The sequence below is a fragment of the Myodes glareolus genome, chromosome 20, assembly GCF_982192425.1.
Source record: "Myodes glareolus chromosome 20, mMyoGla1.1, whole genome shotgun sequence".
NCBI lineage: Eukaryota > Metazoa > Chordata > Mammalia > Rodentia > Cricetidae > Myodes > Myodes glareolus.
The window spans coordinates 52,349,750-52,371,688 of NC_142045.1; the positions used below are offsets into that span (position 1 = coordinate 52,349,750).

Genomic DNA, 21,939 nt, shown 5'->3' on the forward strand with positions numbered 1-21,939 from the left:
AGTCAGTAATATTCGATATTTGCATGAAAATAATTAATTGTGAAAGAAAATGCCTAACTACTAATGTGAGACAAGTAGATAGTATCTGCATTGTTTCTGTATATCACAACCAAATGGTCTATATTAAAATTCTTTTTTAATGATAGTTTTTTTAAACCACTATTTTTATATATCACTAAATAAAGAGCACTTTGAAGTACCCAGAATCTGTCACGGCTGATATTGATAATTTTACAAATTATCAAGAATAATTTTAAAGCAAACAACAAGCTGTTTCGAAATGAAGGAAAGACTTTTGGCTGTCATAGCTCCGCATACCTGCAGGTGTAGCGTTCTTTCCCCTTCCTGAGCAGGTTCTCAGGCAGGGTGCTGGGAGGCGCTCTGAAGCTGAACATAGAGGGCACCGACTGAAGGAGCTCACTGGCCTCAGGTTTCAGGGCGCTGAAGCTCTCCAGCTTTTCTGCCATGTTCTCAATAGCTGACATCTGAAAGGCACAATCACAGACATCTTTGCTTCTGCAATGATCTCTTACTAACCAAGGCAATACTCCACAATAAGACTTCAAATCCCTACATGCAATAGGCTCTGAAGGAGACTGCAGGGCAGCAGTGCCAACCAATGAGGACACTGATGCGGATGGGAAGCAAAGCTAGCTGGACTGCTTCCACAGTGGCCTGGTTAGGCTACACCATGGTGTCAAGATCGAGCAGTGGCATACCCTAAAGACATAACAAAACCGAACCAGATTTCATCTAATTGGTAGTCCTGGACTACGGATATCAATGAGAAACTTAAAATTTCAGGGAAAGGGGCTACCCACTACTCTTAGGTAGTTAAGAATAAAATAGCCATGGTGTCTCATGAAAACTGAAAGCAAGAAAGAACATCAAGTCTTCAAAGAGTGAAGCTAAAACGAAACGTATGTCATCCAGAAAGAAAAGGTTCAGTGTGTAAGAATCGCCTGAATCTAGGTTAGATTAATATTAGGATGATCCAAAATCTTAAGTGGGATCAGATTCAAGAAATTTTGATGAAATGTTCATTTGTCCTGAGCAGATTTAGTTTAAACTGAGTTTATGATATCTCAAGATAATTTCACATGGGATAGATTTCATCACGCAAGGAGAAGGTTTCCATTCTTCAAGCCACACTCTCTCCCTGGGCTCAATCAGTCTCGTAGGTTTTGTTTGTCACCCACCCGCTGCCATATTTGCGAGGCGGACTTGTGGAGAATGGTATTGGTTTTCAACTTAGCTTGATTTTTATTGTTTGCGGTTACATAGATTCTTCTTCTCCTCAACTTTCCCAAAGTGTTGTTACCTTGGCACTCACATTTAATTCAAGAACCTGAACCACAAAATTGTAAGCGGACAGATAATTCTCAGGCCAGCTTGTCAAATTAATTCATTTGGCCCTCAGGGTGTTATATGACCAAGGAAACACCAGCTAAAAGTTCTTCATATACAAATACACCTCATAGAGGCAGTGGTGGTAGACAGGAAGACCTAGAGAGCGACAGTGAACCCAAACACCTAGCCAATCAGAAGCCTATTTTTTTTCTAACGAGACATCAAGACAGGGCTAGAAATGTATTTTCCACAGTTAGAAAGAAAATCTAACATGTCTACCTGAAAAGGAAAAGTAACAATGCATGCGCTTTCTGGAAGCATAGCTAGACAGAATACCACGAGCGTCATAACCTAAAGTCAAATCTCAAATGTTACTTTCTTCTCACAAAGGGTGTGATGTAGGTTTGAGTCTTCAAATGACTATTCATGTTCGAATTAGCTATCTTTCTTTCTTCTTTATCCTGGAACCTGCTCGCCCATTTCATGCCCGGACTCCTAATGCTAGCTACAAATTGCGCCGTACAGGGTACCACTGCCAATTTGCCAAATGTCTTTCATCAAACACAGCACATAAAAAAAAAATCTCAGAGGAAAGTCAAGATCCATTTGCTTGTCAGGCGACAAATGTGAACGCATTGGGAGGCAGTAAGGGCTCTAAGCTCAAGGGTTTGATTCATAATCACTCAGCTGCTAAAACATTCTGCACAGATGCAAGCGGACAGCACATCTGTCACTGTGAAGGATTTTGACACATACTGATCACAGGGCAAAGATAAGGAATGATGACGCTGCTCAGAGAGGTTGGAGGAAAGTCTGTCCCTGCCGAACATAGTCATTACCCCGTCCCAGCCAGTATTAGCATGCTCACTTTATTTATTAAAAATCAATTCAGAAATAGTTTATGATACTATTTTGTCTGCATTTATTCCTTCTAATTGTTTCTCGTGGAAAATCATTTTGATAGTCTATCCACCATGGAATAAATTATCTGAGTGAAAAATAACCTCTGGTTTACAGTCTGACTAGTGACAACAAGCAAGGGGGAGGGTCGCAATGTTCTCATGCATTGTGAGGGTAGAGAAGTAGGTGAATGGCTGTTGGTTATAAATATTTTATTTATGTACATTTAATATTTGGGTAATGTCTCATTATCATGTAATTTTAAAGAATTTGAATGTCCATCTTGCTCCCACTCAGATGCCTGAAGCAATGTGTCTCGAAGAAACGTTTTCACTTTTATAAAAAGCAGCCTCCTCGTGACTGTTATTAGTCTCAGCTTTCATCTCTAGCACCAAAAACTAAAAGTATTTTGTGTTATTCAGGAGCGATTGGCTGTTGGGAAATGTGTCTTGCTTTAGGAGCTGTAATACTAGATCCTTTCGAAGAAAGGTAAGCAAGATTACTGCACCTCTAATAGTTTCAACGTGGGAAAAGCATCAACAAATGCAAAAACATAGTGTGGACTCAATAGTCACATGATGGCATCCTCAAAAACAGTAAGAAAAGAACATCCATTGCCCAAGAATCTCTCTTAAAAGCCACACACACAGCTTTGACTTCTGCTGTCAAATAAAAAGAAAATAAAATTGGGATGGAAAAGGGAAAAAAACAAGACTATGGAAGTTAAACAAACACATAAACATATGTATACACATGCACACACTCATGCTCACACATACTCATACACACATACATACAGACATATACATACACATGCGTGTGCGCACATGAACATACGCATACGCACGCACCTACACATGTATGCGTGCACAAGCACACATGCTCACACATATATACACACATATACATACACATGTGCATACACATGTGCACATACGCATACGCACACATGCACACTCATGCTCACACATGCTCATACACACACACACACACACATATATATATACACACACATATACAAACGTGTGCATACATACACACTGCTTAGCTAGACACCACTGAAGAGACAGGAGAGTTTTCATTCCATCCTCCTGTTTTTGTTCCTGGGATTTGCTCTTACACCACTCTAGATTAAAATGACTAAGTGGCCTTTGTTTGAACAGATAGAAGCTATTTCGATAACATCCAGTTGTGCAGTTTAGCAATTCTGTCATCAATGCTGGTCTAGCTCGTACCGATTGATACTGGATTATCTAATATATGGGCCAAAGCCTGAGCGTTCTATCTGCTCTGACTCGTGATGTTCCCCCAGGAGAAACATATCTTATGTAAAGATAATATATTTTGATATTTGTTTTAAAGACTGATCTGGTATTTTAAAAAGTCGAGATGAAATAGAATCGATATAATAGAAAATGGCTAGATATAAATTATATTATTTAATTATAAAATATAATAAGAACTGTAGTACAATGAATAATAATTTAGGGAAATTAAAGCAAAGAAATTATCCACTGTATATTTTAGCATTATAATGCCAAATGACCCATTAATATCTTAGACTAATCTAAGATCAGCAAATGACAGGTTTTTTCCAATGTAGTAGTATTTTTTATTTGCATATATATAATAGTTGTTGATAGTATCTACAGCCAGATGTCTGGAAAAGGAAGTTATTTCTCTCCCTTCCAGTCCCCAAGAGGCTATTAACTTTATACTGACGCAAACCATTTAGAGGCGTTCCCTAGCTCCTTTCCCCAAATGCAGCTATGCCTCTAGTCAAATAGAGTTAATAATGAAAAAAATAAACATTTCTTCAGGCAAGATATCACCAACATGGATCTAAGCACTTATCTTAGCATTTATTATTGGAGTGCCGATAGCTGAGGACCTGAGAAAGTTTCTCATCGAAACTATTCAGTGTCAACCGGAATATGTGAAAGGCTGTCTGTCCAGGCACACCATGAGTTATGTGGACTAATGATGCCCAATTAGATTACACATGACTTTATCATAGAATAACTAACTATTCATAAACAACAGGATGGGAAAGTTTGTGGAGTCAGAATTTTTCTATATTTGCTCACTTGATAATCTTGAGAAACTCAGAGCCATGGTCATTTGGGGGAGAATACTCATATTTTATGTTTATCTCACTTCATAGATCAAGTCCAACAGTCATGGCTACAAAAGCACTGAGAGCTATTTACCACCAGGAATTGTAAGCCTGTGTCTTCAGTATGTACGGCAAGTATCTACTTTATATCCCCAGTGTGAATCACAGCCTTGAAAATGCCTAGGTAGAAAGGAGCATTTCCAGACAGGATGGTGGTAACACAGGACGTAACAAAGGGGACCTCTCTTGGACTTTGAATTGGCTTTGCCAGTGGATGCAGTGATCAGCCATAAGTGTTGGGATCAACATCATAAGCTTCAAGCAGTTACAAACGCGGCAAATACCAAAGTCACACTGTACCTTAGGAAAGACAAGAAAACTGAGACCTGAAGCTCACTGGAAGGACAGGAGAGGAATCCTGAGAATGCAGGCCAGTATATTCCGAGAAAAACTGCACTGGTTGTACAACTTGGCATAATTAGAATAGTGGCTTGCACATTTTCTCCTCTCCTCAGCCTCCTTTCCTCTATCACGCTTTCCCCTCACTGGCAATACACATTTTTATGCTTTTGAATACATGTACTTAATTTTTAAACATGCAACAACAGTGAGAAAAATTTTCAATTCACATATTCCACAACAGAGAAAACGGAGGAGCCCCTGGTTTTAAAAAAAGCAATTAGCATCAGATAAAGGAAATAAATAAAGGCTATCACAGTCTACCTAACTAAGTTTGCATGGAAACAAGTGTGACTGCAGGACACCAAACCTCCCCAAGACTGTTGGTATCTCTACGAAATAAGCCATTTTGATGGGCGACGTAAACACAGGAAGACTTAAAGGGAAAGCTGACTTAAAGACTTAAAGGGAAATGAAGTTGCCATTCAGGAACTTCTATTTGGGGGTAAAATATAAAATGAGGAGTCTTCCCTCCATGTATATCTTGCTGTATAAATAAATAAATAAATAAATAAATAAATAAATAAATAAATAACCTACACCTAGCATCATGAGCAGAAACCAGATATACTTATACATTCATACAAAAGTTACAGAAATGAGACCTAATTCTGAATAGTCCATTCCGTACTTAGGGACAAAAGCTTAATGTTAATCTGTCTCCACATGGTAGGGAACATTCCTGCCTTGGAGTAGAAGAATGTGAATTCCTATGTCAGCCCTGAATGTAAGTTCAAATTTTACCTTACACGGGGCTTTTATCAAAAAATCTGTAACACATTGTCCCCAAATAATAACGGGTTCATTGCAAAGCTTCCCATACAGTGTCTATATAAGAACACATTTACCAAAGCATAATTATGTGGAATTATAGAATTAGTGTGTTTAGCAAATAAAATCATTCCATGAGTCATTTTAACATATTTAATTCCCCATAATATTAAGAATATTCTACTATTGGACGAGCAGGGAAAGTGTGTGCTCCAGGCTTATCACTGAAAGGAAAGCTCTGGAGTCTTCTCTGCTCAGCATACAGATTAACCTCCTTTTTCCAATGCTACATTACTTTAGTTAAAAATGTAAGGAACTTACCCATGTTCTCTGGTCAGGTAGTGGGAACTGGTAGCAAAATTGAAACAGAAACAGAAAATTACTTCTGGGTTGGATCTTTACTGCAATCTATGCTTTGAGAAATGAGTATTTATGCTAATCTGATGCTTACTTATCATGTAATTCTATCCTGAGTAAAAGTTCTAGAAATTAAAATTAAATCTAAGTATAATACTGCTAAGTTTCCTCTATTTCCTAACGTTAATCATAGACCAAAGCTTGATTAGAAACCAGAATGACAACCGCTCTAAGAAAGCTACCTACTGTATGCTACAGAATCCATAAGGCAGAGCATCCTTTTCTTCTTATTCATTGCAAGAGTTCCCTGTCATAACCCAGTCTGCTGCATCTCTATCATATCGTTAACACAGAAAATGTGGCACTTACTAAAATTGGAATAATTACATAACAAAAGAAAATGTTGTTGGGAATTCTGTGCTTGAAAGATTGGTACTTGTAACACAAAAGTACAGAAGAAGGAATGAAAATGTTATAGTTACTTGGGACAATTTATGGTCACAGTCTTTGGGGAAAGCCTCAGCGACTTAGATGCTCTTCCAAAAGGCTGCAGTTTTTACCCTTGAGAAGATCACTTAGTTGGGAGATACAGTACTTGTTTCCATAAAGGGAGTGACAAGTAAGAAATGTGACAATGGGGAAGACTTGTTAGAAGCAAAATAGCATGTGAATGGCAAAGGGCATGCAGTGTCTCCATAGCCATGCATAAATGATAACTTTGAATACGTTTAACTTATTCTCAGCTCCTCAGAATGTAGGAAAACACACTCAGGCAATAGAAATATGCGAATAAGAGAGAAAACTCAAGTGACGGGGTCTTTGATATAGATTACAAACATCAAATCTGAGAAAATAAAATGTGACAGAAAGCAAAAATAATGTTAAAATGTAGGGAAAACCCAACCATGGATAATGACCACCTTTACAAGGGTCTATCACCAAATGATCTTTATTCCAGTTCAATCAGCTGTACTGTGAATGGAAAACGCCCTGTCGGGGGGAGGGGGTGTCAAAGAAGTGGACAGTCTGGGTCGTCATTCAGTGATGTCCCCTCTCCACCCCTCATCTTATCTATTGTGATCATTCTTTCTTTTTCAGAATTCTAATTTACACTAAAGTGCCATGGGTGATTTTCAACACTGTATCCAGGGAGAGCTTCTACAGTGCTCAGGACTCCCTTTGGTCAAGTAACCTATTCACCAGGTGAAGACGGACGAAGGCTGCATAGACTTCTAACGGCCTCCTAGCACAAACTGCTTCCTCAGGCACTGAATGAGGAGACTTGGGCTTTATATCTTAATTTGGACATGTGTGAGCATATATCTTCTAAATACTTGGACATAATTTACAACATTGTAATTCTCTAAGAAGAAAGAGAGCCTAACAATCTTTCGGCAAAATTTTATGATTATCTATTGCCTTGCTCAATTATGATTGTCTAGAGATTGAGTATGGGGATAGACTGTGTTTTTAAAAATGCAAACTTGGGCTTCCCCATTGTGTGCCACTACTCAAACTTGGTGCAGGCGTTCATACTTTTCTCAGGCAACGAAGAATTGATATCCTCTTTGTTGTGTGATAATTCAAGAAACAGTCAGTGGGTGCCTGTAACTTCTAACTGTGATTCAAACTATTTTAAATGGGAAGGGAAGAAGCAAATGGTCTTAGCCAAGCATGTATTTAGCTGCCCTTTGGATTGGCTCATGACATAGTAAGGTCATACCAAGGACACAATGACCATCTTTCCAGATATCCCTGGGTACATGTGGCAGCCATGCTTGAAAAGCCATGGCTTAGAAAGTAAGACCAGGGCAAAAGAAGAGTCATTCTCTACAATGACTTTATGATCTCAATGTCCATTCATGCAGAAGAGTCTCCCTTAGGTCCTTTCAGAGACCACACACGGGGCCAAGTATATCCTCTCTGGAAGTCTTGCAATCATGTCACCCTGAAAGCCCAAGGGGTCTCATATTATATATAAAGAGGTGAACAATCTTCCTCAAACCAAAGCACTTCTGCTAATTACAAGAAGCAATAACACCTTGTGCCTTTGTGATTCATCATCCCAAACCCTTGGCTTTTATTAGTTGAGGCTGGAATAGAACTGATCAAGTGCAAAAGCAAACAAATACTCTAGGACCTGACGAGTTTCCTAAAAGAAAACTGATCCCTCCAAAGACCACAATCTTGAAGGAGAGCCGAGCTTCTCGGGCATGTACTCCAGGAATTTGCTCCTAAGTATTACTTACTAAAACTTCTAGATCCCCGCAATAGTTTAAACATAGCTTGTGAATCAAGCACCCTGAATATCTCCCTCCTCTTTTCCTCCAGAGTCCTCTGTAGCAGCCCCCTGTCCATCACACCCAACTTTGGCATTACACAGAGACCTGTTCCAGAAGGTAAGAACGAAATACACTCCTGTGTTCCCACAGGTATACCTGAATGAGACTGTAGGAGGGGGCATCATGGTGCTCTGAGCACTGGGCACATCCCTGATCTGTTTTATTCTTTTTTACTTTTGAGAATATTAAAATATAACACACTTCTTCATATTATCTTATTAAGTATCTGAGAATTCCATATTTTTAACACAGTCCTATATATACATGCAATTATTGGTAAACAAACTTACCCATTTTATCAAGTGGCATATTTACCTAGGCTAGTAATAGTTTTTAAAGGGCATGGGCATCTTGAAATCAACTCTTCCAGAGAGTTCTTGTAGAGAAGAAAACCAACACTCATATAGACCAAATTGCTCAAAGACACTAAACCAGTTTCATTTTTCTTCATTCTATCGTGACCTATACCACTCAGCTTTGAAGTGCCTAATTACTAGATTTGCTATATTATTAAAATATGCAAGCAATTTGATCACTACTGTTAAAAGCATATAGTAATAATACAGCGTCACTTATGCTTTATTTCTAATTAGAATAGAAAGTATCAGAGAGTTGTATTTTTAATACACTGTCTAAAAAAGGAACATATTGCATTTAGGCTTATTATCCCATGAACCCTTGCAAGTGTCAACAAGGTCAGTATAAATATCAGATATTCACCACTAAACATTTGCCACCTCGGTACTTGGGTCTTTTTCCATGTAGGGTTAGGTAAACAGTATTATTAGTCCTTATTCTTCCTAAATAAAAGTCCACGCTGGAATGTTTCAGGAGATTTTGATAACTAAGTATATATTTTCCAATTTGGATTAGAGTGAGAATTTAAAGCAAAAAAAAAATAGCTATTTATAACTAAAGCAGAGTATCTTTGCTCTCACACTTTCATTTGGGTACTAAAGAAGACAATTGAAAAAGTGAAGACCAGACAACAAGTAAGATTCTTAGCCCAAGAAAGACTGATGCGTCTAATACAGAAATTGAGGAGATTTTTACGAGTTTAATTGAAGGACTATTGTTTATGGTTTGGACACACTACAACAGAACAAATTTATTTACTAAATCCTCAAGCATTTTTATAAAATCTTCAGTATCTTTAAAGATTAGACCTTGTATCATTTAAACACAAAACAAAACAAATGAAATGTGATTTAAAAAACAAAACCAGACTCCAGACATTATGGTTGCACTTTCAACACAATTCTCTAGCTGTGGGTTGATATGTAAACCGGTTTTGAAAAACATAATTAAATGGGTGGCAATGCAGCGATGAAGCACTAAGATAGCGCTGTTCAGCGTGCCCCTTTGCAAAGAGAAACTGTATGTATTTTGATAAATGGGCCTGGCCCCATTCAGTAAATAGCACTGTGTATTGTGGTGAATTCTTGTGCAATTACAGACCTTCACTGGAATGCCCAGTGGTGTCGAGATAAATTCCTTCACCCTCTATGGTAACAACTTGTCAGGTAGACTCATTTCCTGTTTTTATCTAAGCACTGAAAGGACAAGAGTGACCTTCAAGAGGCTGGGACGCAATGCAGTATGATCTGTATCTTTGTGTCAGGAAACTTTAAACACAAAAGATAACTTCAATATTTATTTCCTCAACTGAGTTCTACTCACTCCAATGTGCACTTTAGCTCAATAAATAGTTAATGCACATAATAATTTAGCACCCAAACTATGTTATTTTTACACATATACCGAAAGCTTTTTCTTTCAAAAGCCTGGGTTTTAGTCCCGCTAGAATTTCCTGTGTTCTTCCACAGTAGCGTCAGAGGAAATCCTAGTGTTCTTCAAGTTTCTTTCATTCCATTGCACCTGCTTTTCGGGATCAACAAGTTAGTTTACAAGCCTGAAATCTTCAAATCCAAAATACTTACTTGTGGGTGAAATAAGAACCCCGGAGAAGGTCTCAAGTATTTTTCTTTCAAAGCTTCAAGTGGGTCGGTGAGCTTTCTTTTCTCTACTCTGAAAGGTTAAAATTAGATTGGGGAGGTGAATCAGTCTTGCTTGTCAATCACGGCACAGTCCCTGTCACTCATCACAGCAAAGCCAGTGGAAGCTTCCTTTAGGACTGGCAAGTAGACCTCTGCTGGGGAAGGATACAGCAGGCACTTCTACATGTTTAAGGGGAGAAAGACCCTTTACAACAGAAAACTCCTACTCAGTGACTCAGGAGGCAAAGGAGTTTGAAACCTGCAGAGTTGCTGAGTTACGGGCCTCTCTACAACATTCGGACTTTTCTGTTTCAGATGCGGCAAGAATATCTGAAGAATTTGAGATGGTTGGGGGGAAGTAGGGAAATTTAATTTAAGCCATTTTCTACCAAAAGTTACCTCTCCGAATATCCACTCTGGTTCTCTTAAATCTGCCTATTGGGAAAGAACTTTCAAGTTAGCTATTGATATTCAAGATATGCTCAGTTATATGCATATATATACAACATGTGTGTGAGATGTGTTATAAATAGACAAATTCTTCACCTCTCTGTCTTTCAAGGCTTAGAGAAAAGGATAAGGCTTAAACATGCTCCACATCCTATGTGCAGTTAGGTACAGAGGACGTGAAGTAAGATGGACTAATTTTTACCAGAGATTGGCAATTATCTTTGAAAAACTTTTAAGTAAGTACACTTTTGAATTGTAACTGAAAGCCAGACATAGTGAGCACTCAGGAAATGGAAGAAGTTCATCTTTGGCCACGTGGTGAGTCTGAGGCCCATTCTGGGCTATTTGTGTAAAGAATAAAACAAAACAAAACAAAACAAAATGCTTTTCGAAACAGACTAGCTATGAGTTCAAAAAACTTTATTTATACTATGTTTTACATGTATTATTGTACTTATTAATATAGGCATTAAGAGGTCAATTTCTGGGTAAAATATCTGGAGGCTGCAAAACTGAGCTTCATCCCGGACTGGCAAGTAATTAGGGTTTAGAGCTTTTCATAAGAACTTTATCTTTCATAAAATGAAGGTTCGGAGTCTTGGAACTGAAGACAGCAAATGGGGCTGAGGATGGTCACAGATCATGACACAATAGATAATTTTTCAGGGCTGAAATAAGAATTTGGGAGTACAAGGACATCTTAGACTATTTTCTTTGTCATCAGATATGATCTTGTTACAAAGCCTCCAGCCGGCCTCAAACTTATGACGCTCCTGCCTCGGTCTCCCGAATATGTGTCCCCATGTCCTTGGTATTGTGTTCCTTTTCTCTCGCTGAAATGGGAATAGCCTTTCACATGATAGCAAGCTCTGCAGACACTCTGTGGACAATATGGGTAGAGAGCATTGGCTGATAAGGACTCTCAGTTCTAGCACTGAGGACATCCATAAATATTACCGAATGAAAGAATCTCACCATATCTCTTCATTCAGAAATATTGGGTACAATATGAAAATAATCCTATCTTAAATAAGTTCAATAAGTATTCCACATGTCCCACAAAGTCTTGATAATATTCAAAATTTTAATTAGGAAGTAAATTAAAAAGTCTCATAATATGTAAAAGGTGTAATAAATATAATGGTTAAAGAAAATGAATATTTAAAATCCAACCAATTATTTTTAATGGTGATTGTTACAGTATGCCACCAAAACATATCTTATTAAACATAAATGCTTTACCTATAGAATTCATATATTGAAGGAAACTGGGTAATGAGATTGAATAGAAACGTATTTTAAGCAGCTTACTCATTCTACATACAAAGCCATTTTGGGATTACTATTTCACTTACTCTGGATTCTAAGAGGTTTCTTTAGAAAGAGAATATGAGTAGTATATTCTTAGATATATCAGTGTGTTACCAAGAGGAGACTCTGGTTGTTCTAGGTCTCGTGCAACCCATTTCCATGCCCATGCATATCTGTGCTAATCCTTTGGGAGCCTTATTCTTCTGCCACTTGACAGTTTGCTTTAAAGATGACTTTCTCATATTTTCCACTCCCTACAAACGTTTAAAAATAAGTTTATTGTCAAAATAAAAAAAATTCTGTGGTCCCATTCCAAAACCTCAATTTCAGAGAAATCCAAAAATAAGTCCACATTTAACCTCTCAACTTCTGCATAGCATTTGATTTCTCAAGATTAAGTAAGCCTCATTCACTGCTGATAGCCACAACAATAACAACAAGTGGTCTGGAAGAGGGAATACTGATCAAGTGCACAGCCTCTATTTCGTCCGTCTGTTTATTTCCAGCATCCTCTCCCGTCATCCTTACCTATAAATGGGATCCATGAAGAAGGGAGTAGGTCTCGCGTGCTGCAAGGAGCCGTCTGAAGTCGGTCTTGTTTCCATATTGCTTCCTTTCTTTTCCCCAAATACATGGTTTTTTCGAGGTTCAGTCAACTTTGTCCCACCTGCTCTACTCCTACTGCCCATACTGAGATCCAGGGGTTGGTCTTGGCTTGTGGCAGGTGTTGCTGGAAGCTTCGAGGGGACTGAAGTCAAGGGCTTCTCATCCTTTTGCTTAGTGGTGAGATCAAAGGGGGACTCTGAGCTTCCCTTCTGCAGTTTCTTTACTTCACTTGGTGATTGGGGTTCCATTTTCAAAGGTAACGACCTCAAGTCTCTATCAGGAAATGGGTACATTGATTGAGAGAATGCTGGAAAAAATGGGAGGGGAAACATGGAAGGGTAAGGTAACGCTCCGACTTTTTTGTCTTGCAGCCCCACCAGTCCTGTGGAACCAAAGTATTTTTCAGCAATAGACGCAATAGCCTTTATAGAATCATTCACAGCTCCTGACACCGCGGTTTGCTCCTCTACAGATGCTGAGAAAACGGAATGATTGCTGTATTCTTTCTTATTATTTATTGAAGCCAGATTCTGCAGAGGGCTTACTTTGTCTTTGAACATTTTACCATTTTCTTTACATTTCTCTTTATCACTTTCAAGGTCACTTTCCAGATCAGAGCCCGAGGTTGTCTCCAGGTCACTGCCACTTGGTGTACTGACATCATCAAGGTCACTACTCTCTGACTGGTCACTGATTTTCTCAAGGGGCCTCTCTTCAGAGGACCTCTCGGGCAGCAGTTCCTCTGGCTTATTGTCCCCTACAGGTGGGTGTTTAGACAGTGCCTTCAAAATATCCTGTGTAGCTGGCAGTATCTGAGGATGTGTCAAGAGGGGACTTTGACATTTGTTTGACTGTTCAGTACTTGATAGTCCTTTAACAGGAGGACTAGCAGGTATCAGAGGAGGCCTGTGGTACAAGCCTGAAGGAAACAGACCAGGAAAGCTAAAGGAAAATCCAGGAGCTGTTGGAAAGGTAAGACCAGCAGGATGCCTATTGGTGCCAAAATAGTCAGCCAGGCCCGGGTTGGCATGACTCATATTAACCATGGACGTTTTATCCATAGCTGGGGTTCCAGGAAGTGAAATGCCTTGGCCAAAAAATCCACCTGCCGCAAAATGGTTCTTGCCCTCACAAAACCTCCTGTGTTTATTTAAGGAAGACGTAGTGCTGAACATTTGTCCACAGTCTTTGCACTTGATTTGGGTTCTGCAATCAGCATGCATGCGCTTATGACGACAAAGGTTTGAAAACTGAGTATAGGATTTATGGCAGACCTCACCTGCGTGCAAACAACAAGAAAGAGTCTCAGGCTTTATGACAATCGCTTCTGAAGTCAGCAAGTATCTATCACAAGTGCTTTACCCAGAATGGTTACAATTAGGAAGCCAGGAAGAGGAGTTGGGAGTCCAATCTGGATGCTCTGAACACAAAAATAACCTTCCGTTTTACTAGATTCCAAGGCAAGGCATCCCATTGACTAACGTCTGCAAAGCAGCACAAATACTTCACACAGAGAACGCAAATGGTTTCCATCCCCAATGCACAATATCTTGCATAATATTTGTTTGTTTAAATATTTATGGGAAAGTCACAATCCAGAATGCATTGCGTCTTCCACCTGCTTACTAACACTAGTAGGATCTGAAAAATGAAAGATAGATTAAGCACGGAAACTTCAGAGCACTTTAAGCAGCCTGGCTTAGAGGCATCAAGACAGTAGACAGCCTTCCCCTCATCCATACACTTCGCCTTTATCATCTCTTCGTGTGGGAAAGGCTGTGGCCGCCTCCCCCACACACTTCATTAGGATTGTATCATGTACTCTCTTCATTCACACATCAAAGCCACACAACAATGCACATTGTGTATTGGGAAACCTTTTTAACAATCATTTTCATGATTCGAGAAAGACTGACATAATTTACAATGGCTCTATTTTAAGCCTGCAAAGGAAACTAAATTGAATGTAGCCCATCCTGCATTGCTGGTTCCCATGAACTATGAGCACGTCCTCCGACTTCCCCTCACACCAGTGGTTGCGCTAGCCTTCCTGCACATGAAACCCCCATCCTTGGGAAACATGCTCACTTGTGGCTGTATCTTCCTCGGTTATCTCAGGGCTTGACTTCTGTGTGTTATGGCCAAGTATGGGAAGCAGAGGGGAGGGCCCTGAAAATGCTGATCCTGAAGAACCCAGCAGCCGGTGTGGTCCTACACTAGCCCCCTTCACCATGAATTTGTCAATAAAGTAGCATGTCCCCCCCTCGCAGATGTGCCAATATTTCTAAGTATATTTTAAGGCTGAACTTTGTAACCCTTCAGCCTTTCAAGTAAGACTTTGTTCAGTTTGAGTCTTGCAGGATTATAATATCAAATTGCTAAGCATCATAGCTTTTTAAAAAAACTTAGCTGTTGATGAGTTACTTTATGTGTGAGCTTAATTTAATGCCTCCCTGCATGTTTTATATATGTGGAAATATGATATACTTGGCTGGTAATTATTGAAACAAAGTGATTTCAAGAAAATAAACACAAAATTTGACAGATGCTTCTTTTAAGTGATAGCTGACCGTGGGTGCAGAACGGCTGAGTCCAACACATGACTTGAAGCAATGATGATTTTTAGAACAGTTCATGCAAAGCGGATTTTATAGAACTCAGTCAAGCAAAACTCGCTGGAGCTTCACCATCCCTCCCCCCAAACAGGAAGTGCTAGGCAATTGTGTTCCTGTTTTCTGCTGATGGAGACTAAACAGGACTGCCGCACATCGCTGTGTTTGCTAATCTGGACAGAGCCTTAGCCACACTGCAGAGGCTGGCACGCGGATTTAGTAGGAAAAGAAGATGGGGGTGATCGCTTTTCAGATTCCTAAGGAGTACATTGCCCAGTCTGTTTAACAGCATTTCAATAGGCTCAGTCAACACACGTACTATTTATACTACCTAATCCACTAAATAAAATCACCTGGAGGGGGACAGACATCCACAGGATTATATGACTCAGTTATGGATAATTCCAAGAAAGTATAGATATATTATTTTATAGAACTCAGTCAAGCAAAATTTATATATAATAATATTTTTATTTATGTTATATATATATAAGTTTTATAAATATAGATTTATATATAATTGGAATTGTAAAAATACACTTTAAAAAAATCTATTCTTTGGGCACTAAGGTACTGTGAGAAAATGTATTAATGGGTAATTAACCAACTGTAAAAACAGGAGTTGCAATATTTTATAACTAAAATTTGCTAGGTCATCTTCTTTTCTACAGCAGGATGACTTTAAGAAAATTCACAGTGTCTCTGTTGGATAACATAAGATGGAGTTGAGCTGTCTGTCTGGAACTTTTTTTGCAGGATGAGCAGAGTCTGTGTCTGATCTCATAACATAGAATCTGGGTGTTTCCTTAGTCAGGGGCTTTGTTTATCACCCTTGAAGATTCAGATGGAGACAACAATAACCAGGCTTCAGGTCAATGGTGCAAGTGATATTGAAGTCTACAAGCAAAACTGCAATTTTCTCAGCACCATGGACTTAGCCTCCAGTTAACATTGCATCTTTCTCCTTCTTAAACAAATTAAGAGGTATTTTGAATATATTCTGTCTATTAGAGCATGTGGTTTCTATTTAGGAAGGCTGGCGATCGCTGTGCAGGCGATGAGTAATTGCCTTAGCGCTAGGGACCCTGTGCTCACTGTAATAAGAGACAGTTGTCATAAACACACTACTGGGGGCAGATCATGGTGTGTGGCCTTTGAAGAGGAACCAGAGAGCAGTCATAGGTGAACCTCCACCCTTTCAGCCTCATGGCAACTCCTATGTTTAGACCCTTTGTTCTGAAATTGCATGGCTATTATTTGTAATTACTCCATGGTTCACTGTCAGACTTGATATTTGAAGAAAGTCATATGTTATTTAAATTTACCAATAAGTGCTGAGAATGTACTCAAGGGAAGTATTGGACGCAGCTTGAATAAGAAAGGACAATCTCTGATTCTTGAAAGCGGAACAGTTGACTTTAGCATGGTTCACAGCACAGACAAACGTGTTGAACGGTGGAGCTTATGCTTTCTGACTTTTGTCTTCAGAAAGAGATAACGTATGAAATGGGCAATCAGAGCTCCTTGTGGTTTATTCTGCTCTTCTCACCAAAACATAAAACTTACCACATTTATTTCTAATGAGTCTGAAATAAATTAACTAATATAGTATGCCCATAGCACTTCCTAGCGGGCTTGTACAATTTATGGCCTAGACAATGAATATTCTCTCTCTCTCTCTCTCTCTCTCTCTCTCTCTCTCTCTCTCTCTCTCAAACCTCTAATTCCCATTGTCTACATAATTTCCCATGTTCTAGCAGTGCTTCCCCAGGGAGCTCAGGGCACCCTTTGTTTATCATCTGCTGCTTGTCTTCGCTCCTCCCAGGGAACAGAACAGCTAAGCAAAACAGGACTCTCTCGTACACTGGAAAAGGAGAGACGAGAACTTTTGGCACTTGGAAGCACAAAAGAAGGCTGTGTCAAGGCAAAGAACAGGACGGTTAGTCTCTGGCAACTCCACGTTGGCACTGAGAATTAGGTGTTTTGCCAATAGATTCTGTACTAGAGCTGTGGATACCTACTACGAACCACCAGTGCTTGTCAAAACAAATAAATAAACAAACAAACCAAAGAGGGATAAAACTGGTTTTCATGCAGTTCCCAAAGCAGAAAGCCACAGATGTTGCCAGGTGCTGGTAATGATTCAAGGAATCCCACCCATATCTGGATCCAAAATCAGTTTAGAAGTTGGTAGCACAGCTCACTTCTTCCCTGTATTTACACACCTACCAGGGCAAAGGAACAAAGAGCCCCAGAGCTGTTGACTAGATAAACTGAGAACAAAAGGTTTACCTTCTGAATTATTTGAATTATTGCCACATAACCAAGAAACAGATCCACAAGGATGAGCAATAGAAAATGAGCTGAGCTCTCTGTTTCTTGAAATGTGCTACTTAAGTGCTCGATCCAGGAGTGTGCCAAGTAGGTGGGCAGAGAGGTGTCCCCTGAAAGCGTGCACCTTGTATATCTGCTTGAGTGCAGTGGTTGGGGGAAAGAGCCTGTCCAGCATTAAAGAGAAAAGACTCTGCTTTTTCAAGCGGCCCAGAACTACCAGTCTGCAATGGAAGCAGAAGGAAGAGGAAGAAAAAAGGAAGAGCATTTTATCTCCTCCACACATACAATCCCTCATCTACCCCTCCGCACACACTCCAGCACCTACCCCTCCGCACACACACACTCCAGCACCTACCCCTCTGCACACACTCCAGCACCTACCCCTCTGCACACACACACTCCAGCACCTACCCCTCCGCACACACACACTCCAGCACCTACCCCTCTGCACACACTCCAGCACCTACCCCTCTGCACACACACACTCCAGGATCTACCCTTCTGCACACACACACTCCAGGATCTACCCCTCTGCACACACACCCTCCAGCACCTACCCCTCTGCACACACACACTCCAGCATCTACCCCTACACACACACACACACACACACACACACACACACACACTCCAGCAACTACCCTTCCACACACACTCCAGCATCTACCCCTCTGCACACACACTCCAGCACGTACCCCTACACACACACACACACACACACACTCTAGTACACGGACAGCAACATAAGCCTTCTTGTCTGCCTGGCTTCTTCCAGCTCCTTGAGGTCCAGACCAGGATTTTAATCACTTAATGATATCGGTTATTGGCTGTTTTACCAAGCCACAAACATTTGCAATGTGAGATAAACCTGATCATCTTGACTACTACTACTAAGAAGGCTCTCCTTTCATTATTTAATGATTTCTCTTTTCTTTACCTGGTACTGACTCCATCTATTAAAAAAAAAAAGGCGAAATGCTTTGGATCTGCTTATAAAATAATTTCTTATAATATAAAATAACCCTCCTACTTTGGACCCAAAAAAGCTAGGAGGGCAACCTCCTCCCACCCACTGTGGCTGTGAGCAGCCATGCTCCTGAGCACGGAGCACTTTGAAGGAGAGACAGATGCGGAGAAGCCGGGGCGTTTAGAGACTTACAGATGAAGGGCTTCACACTGCTGTGGATGTGTTTGTGTTGCTTGAGGCCTGACGACGTAGCAAATGTTTTACCGCACTCCGGGCAAGCATGTGCCCGGGCACCAACATGTTGAGACCGAATGTGTCGCTGAAGGTTGCTAGGGTCCGTGAAAACCTGCTAGGAAATGAGTACTGATTAATCCAGAAACTTCACTCATGGATACAAGAAAGAAGACCAGCAAGAGCCCAAGGAGAAATTTGTTTTGTCTTGTTTTGGCCTAAGATCAAAAGAAAACTGTATTTCCAAAGTGCAAGGAACTCCTTTAAGGAAGAAACCAGGAATTATTCAGTTCTCTGTGTTTGTAACAGGGTATCCATTAGTGCCAGTTACTGAATCACATCATGAATGGACTATCATGCCAGAGTCAAACAAGGCCTCGTCCAAACCATCATTAAAACTACATTTTAAAATAAAGACACATCACACACACACAATTTGGAAGATTTTGATGAAAGTACCCCAAATTTATTTAAATAATTTTCCTAAGAAGTTAAACTTAAACACAGTGTTTCTTCTGCATGTTTCCAGTAATCTGGAACTTTTCCTTTGGACATTTCACTAAATAAAAGATGAAAACCCAGTAATGCATCCAGAAATAAAATATCCTTGAAGACTATTTCAAATGTTCCAGTTTCCACTGCCACAAAAAGCGACAGCAATAGAAAGCAACCATTCCAGGACATCTCTGCACTCATTGTAAAGTACAAGAACATGGAAGTTGTGGACGGCCATTGCTGTAGTTCACTCTGTGCCCCACTGGAATACTGTCATTACACCTGCGTGCTGTGTAACACTGACTGCTAGGAGCCCTGCACTGCTTGGTGAGAACCAAGTTATGACTTCCAAGAAGGATTAGACGAACAAACCTGGAAGTTTGGAGTCTCACACTCTTTCTGAATAAACATTCAGAAGGGCGATGTGAGCTTCCTCACAAATTGCTATTAAAAAAAAAAATAAATCATTCACACTGGACATAATTTTCATTTCCCATGAGGTTACAAACCAACCCCACATGGGCAAGTCAGTAGCAGAACCATGAATTTACCAGGGATGTCTCACGTGCAGTTCTGTAGCTCAGCATTAAGTCCCACCTCCTGCCTGACAGAAACAAAAGGGTACCCACTAAGTGTTTCTGTGTGTTCTGCTAATGCCTTCCAGCATAGACCACTCACTCTGCTTTGCTGAAGGTATTTATAGTTCCCCATCTCAAGGCTTTTCCTATATAGTACAGCAAGTGATGATTAAGAGAGAGGCCGACAGGGAGAGGTGGGCAGCCTACAAATTCACTGTACCTTGGCGCAGTTCTCACATTCATAGTGCTTTCCACTGTCATGTGACATCTGGTGGCGAATTAAGTTGGACTTCCAGTTAAATGCCTTGGGACATTGATCACACTTGTATTCTCTCTCCTCGGTATGTGACAACATGTGCTTCTCCAAGCTGTGAAGAGATTAATTGATTTAGTGAGAGGCAGGGACAAGGAAACCATTCACAAACAGAATTATCCTTTATTACTAATTCAATTGGCAAGGCAAGAATTGAGCGGGAACGAGACTGAAGCGAGAAGGAGAGACGAGACAGACAGAAACATGTGTTACATCTCTTAGACTGTATTTCCCACCAGGTCAAGCCCTGTAGGAATAAATCTGACACACCTATCAAGGAGTGCCTGAATTTAGGACTATGATAAAAATTATCTATCTATTATAGATTTCTGACATAATCTTAATAGCAAAATTGATTGCTGCTATCTACTTTATTCAAATATAAAATATATTAAAAAGTGCTTAAGGACATGAGGTAGGTATTCTCTTGAATGTATGTAACCTCTAGATAAGAAAGCGTTAATATTTCTAGTCATATAGAAAAGAGACCTGAAAGTAACTTCCCATTATGGCTCTGATCCAGGTGTGTGCATGTGTGGATTGATACATGGGGAGACAAGGGGACAGATCACAGATGATAACAGTGATAAAAGTGCTGACTGCATGCTGAGGATGAGAAACAGAAGACAGACAGACAGACAGACAGGCAGACAGACAGAAGATGGAGTATAGATAGATAAATCACGAGCTATAAGGGAAAGCATGCAGAATTTATGTAAAGATAGTATGGACTGCTAATAAGAGAAAAACATGAGGAGAAGTTTCTTACAAAATAGTTTGTCTACATTTTAAAGTTTGAAATGTTTTGGTTTCTTAAGATTTTAGCTTTGTTTTCTAACTTGGTACATGATTCTCACAAATAAAATGAAAAGCCAGTATACATAATATCTGCAGTTAGCAGACACCTGCAACATTTCTGTTCACTGGCCACACTGTGGAATACTAGCATACGTGCTCACATAGAGAAGGAGCTCCTGGAGCCAGCCTATGTCCATTCTGATACAGCACACGATCCAGGTTCTGAACAGTTTGTTATTAAAAGGAGCAAGAAAGTGGCAAGTGATCTCAAAAGATATTAAGATGCCAATTTGAAAAGATGCACATTGTCCAAAAATAGTCCAAATTATGCGCCAATAGCAGTGAGTCTTTTTTTTTCTGAGACAGGGTTTCTCTGTGTAACAGCCTTGGCTGTCCTGGAACTCACTCTACAGACCAGGCTGGTCTCAAACTCACAGAGTTCTGCCTGCCTCTGCCTCCCAAGTGCTGGGATTAAAGATGTGCGCCCCACTACTGCCTGGCAGCAGTGAGTCTTTTAACAAAAAGGATATTCAACATATGCAAACAAAACTTTGCCAGTCACCCTAACAGGATGATTGGTGTGAAAACTAGGAGGTAAAGGAGAAAGCACATATACATCTCAGTTTTCCCTGTGATGTAAACTCTGTTTTAGGGTGGCAAAATAGACAATAGAAGTAGGAGTATACAGAATTAATTAATCCTTATATTAAGTGACAAAACTAGAATTTATTTGTCATTAATTAGTTAATGAATCCAGGTAATCTGCTGTATGCTTCCTGATATAAATAAATGATAATATCAATGATGCAAACTGTTAAACCAATAAATCCAAAGCCCAGGCCAGGTCTAGGATATAGTGATGCCTTTATGGACAATGGAAGGAAAGAAGAACAATGTTAGACACAACCAAGGAAATATAGACAGAAGAATTGCAAGGAAAAAATGAACTGAG

The 21,939-nt window shown here is 39.8% G+C and overlaps 1 protein-coding gene across 17 annotated transcripts in view; it reads right to left on the minus strand.

The window, feature by feature from the left end:
* Mecom (MDS1 and EVI1 complex locus) overlaps window positions 1-21,939 on the minus strand; it is a 562,715-nt gene that overhangs the window by 16,768 nt on the left and 524,008 nt on the right. For 11 of the 17 annotated variants that reach the window (XM_087899572.1, XM_087899571.1, XM_087899569.1 and 8 more), the window contains 6 exons: window positions 20,097-20,244; window positions 18,765-18,921; window positions 12,582-13,938; window positions 10,236-10,323; window positions 5,918-5,944; window positions 319-485 (listed from right to left, as the gene is read on the minus strand). In XM_087899572.1, the coding sequence (XP_087755698.1) occupies window positions 319-485; window positions 5,918-5,944; window positions 10,236-10,323; window positions 12,582-13,938; window positions 18,765-18,921; window positions 20,097-20,244 (1,944 nt within the window). The remainder of the gene's footprint in view (window positions 1-318; window positions 486-5,917; window positions 5,945-10,235; window positions 10,324-12,581; window positions 13,939-18,764; window positions 18,922-20,096; window positions 20,245-21,939) is intronic. The other 6 variants (XM_087899573.1, XM_087899568.1, XM_087899574.1 and 3 more) reach the window with 4 other exon arrangements.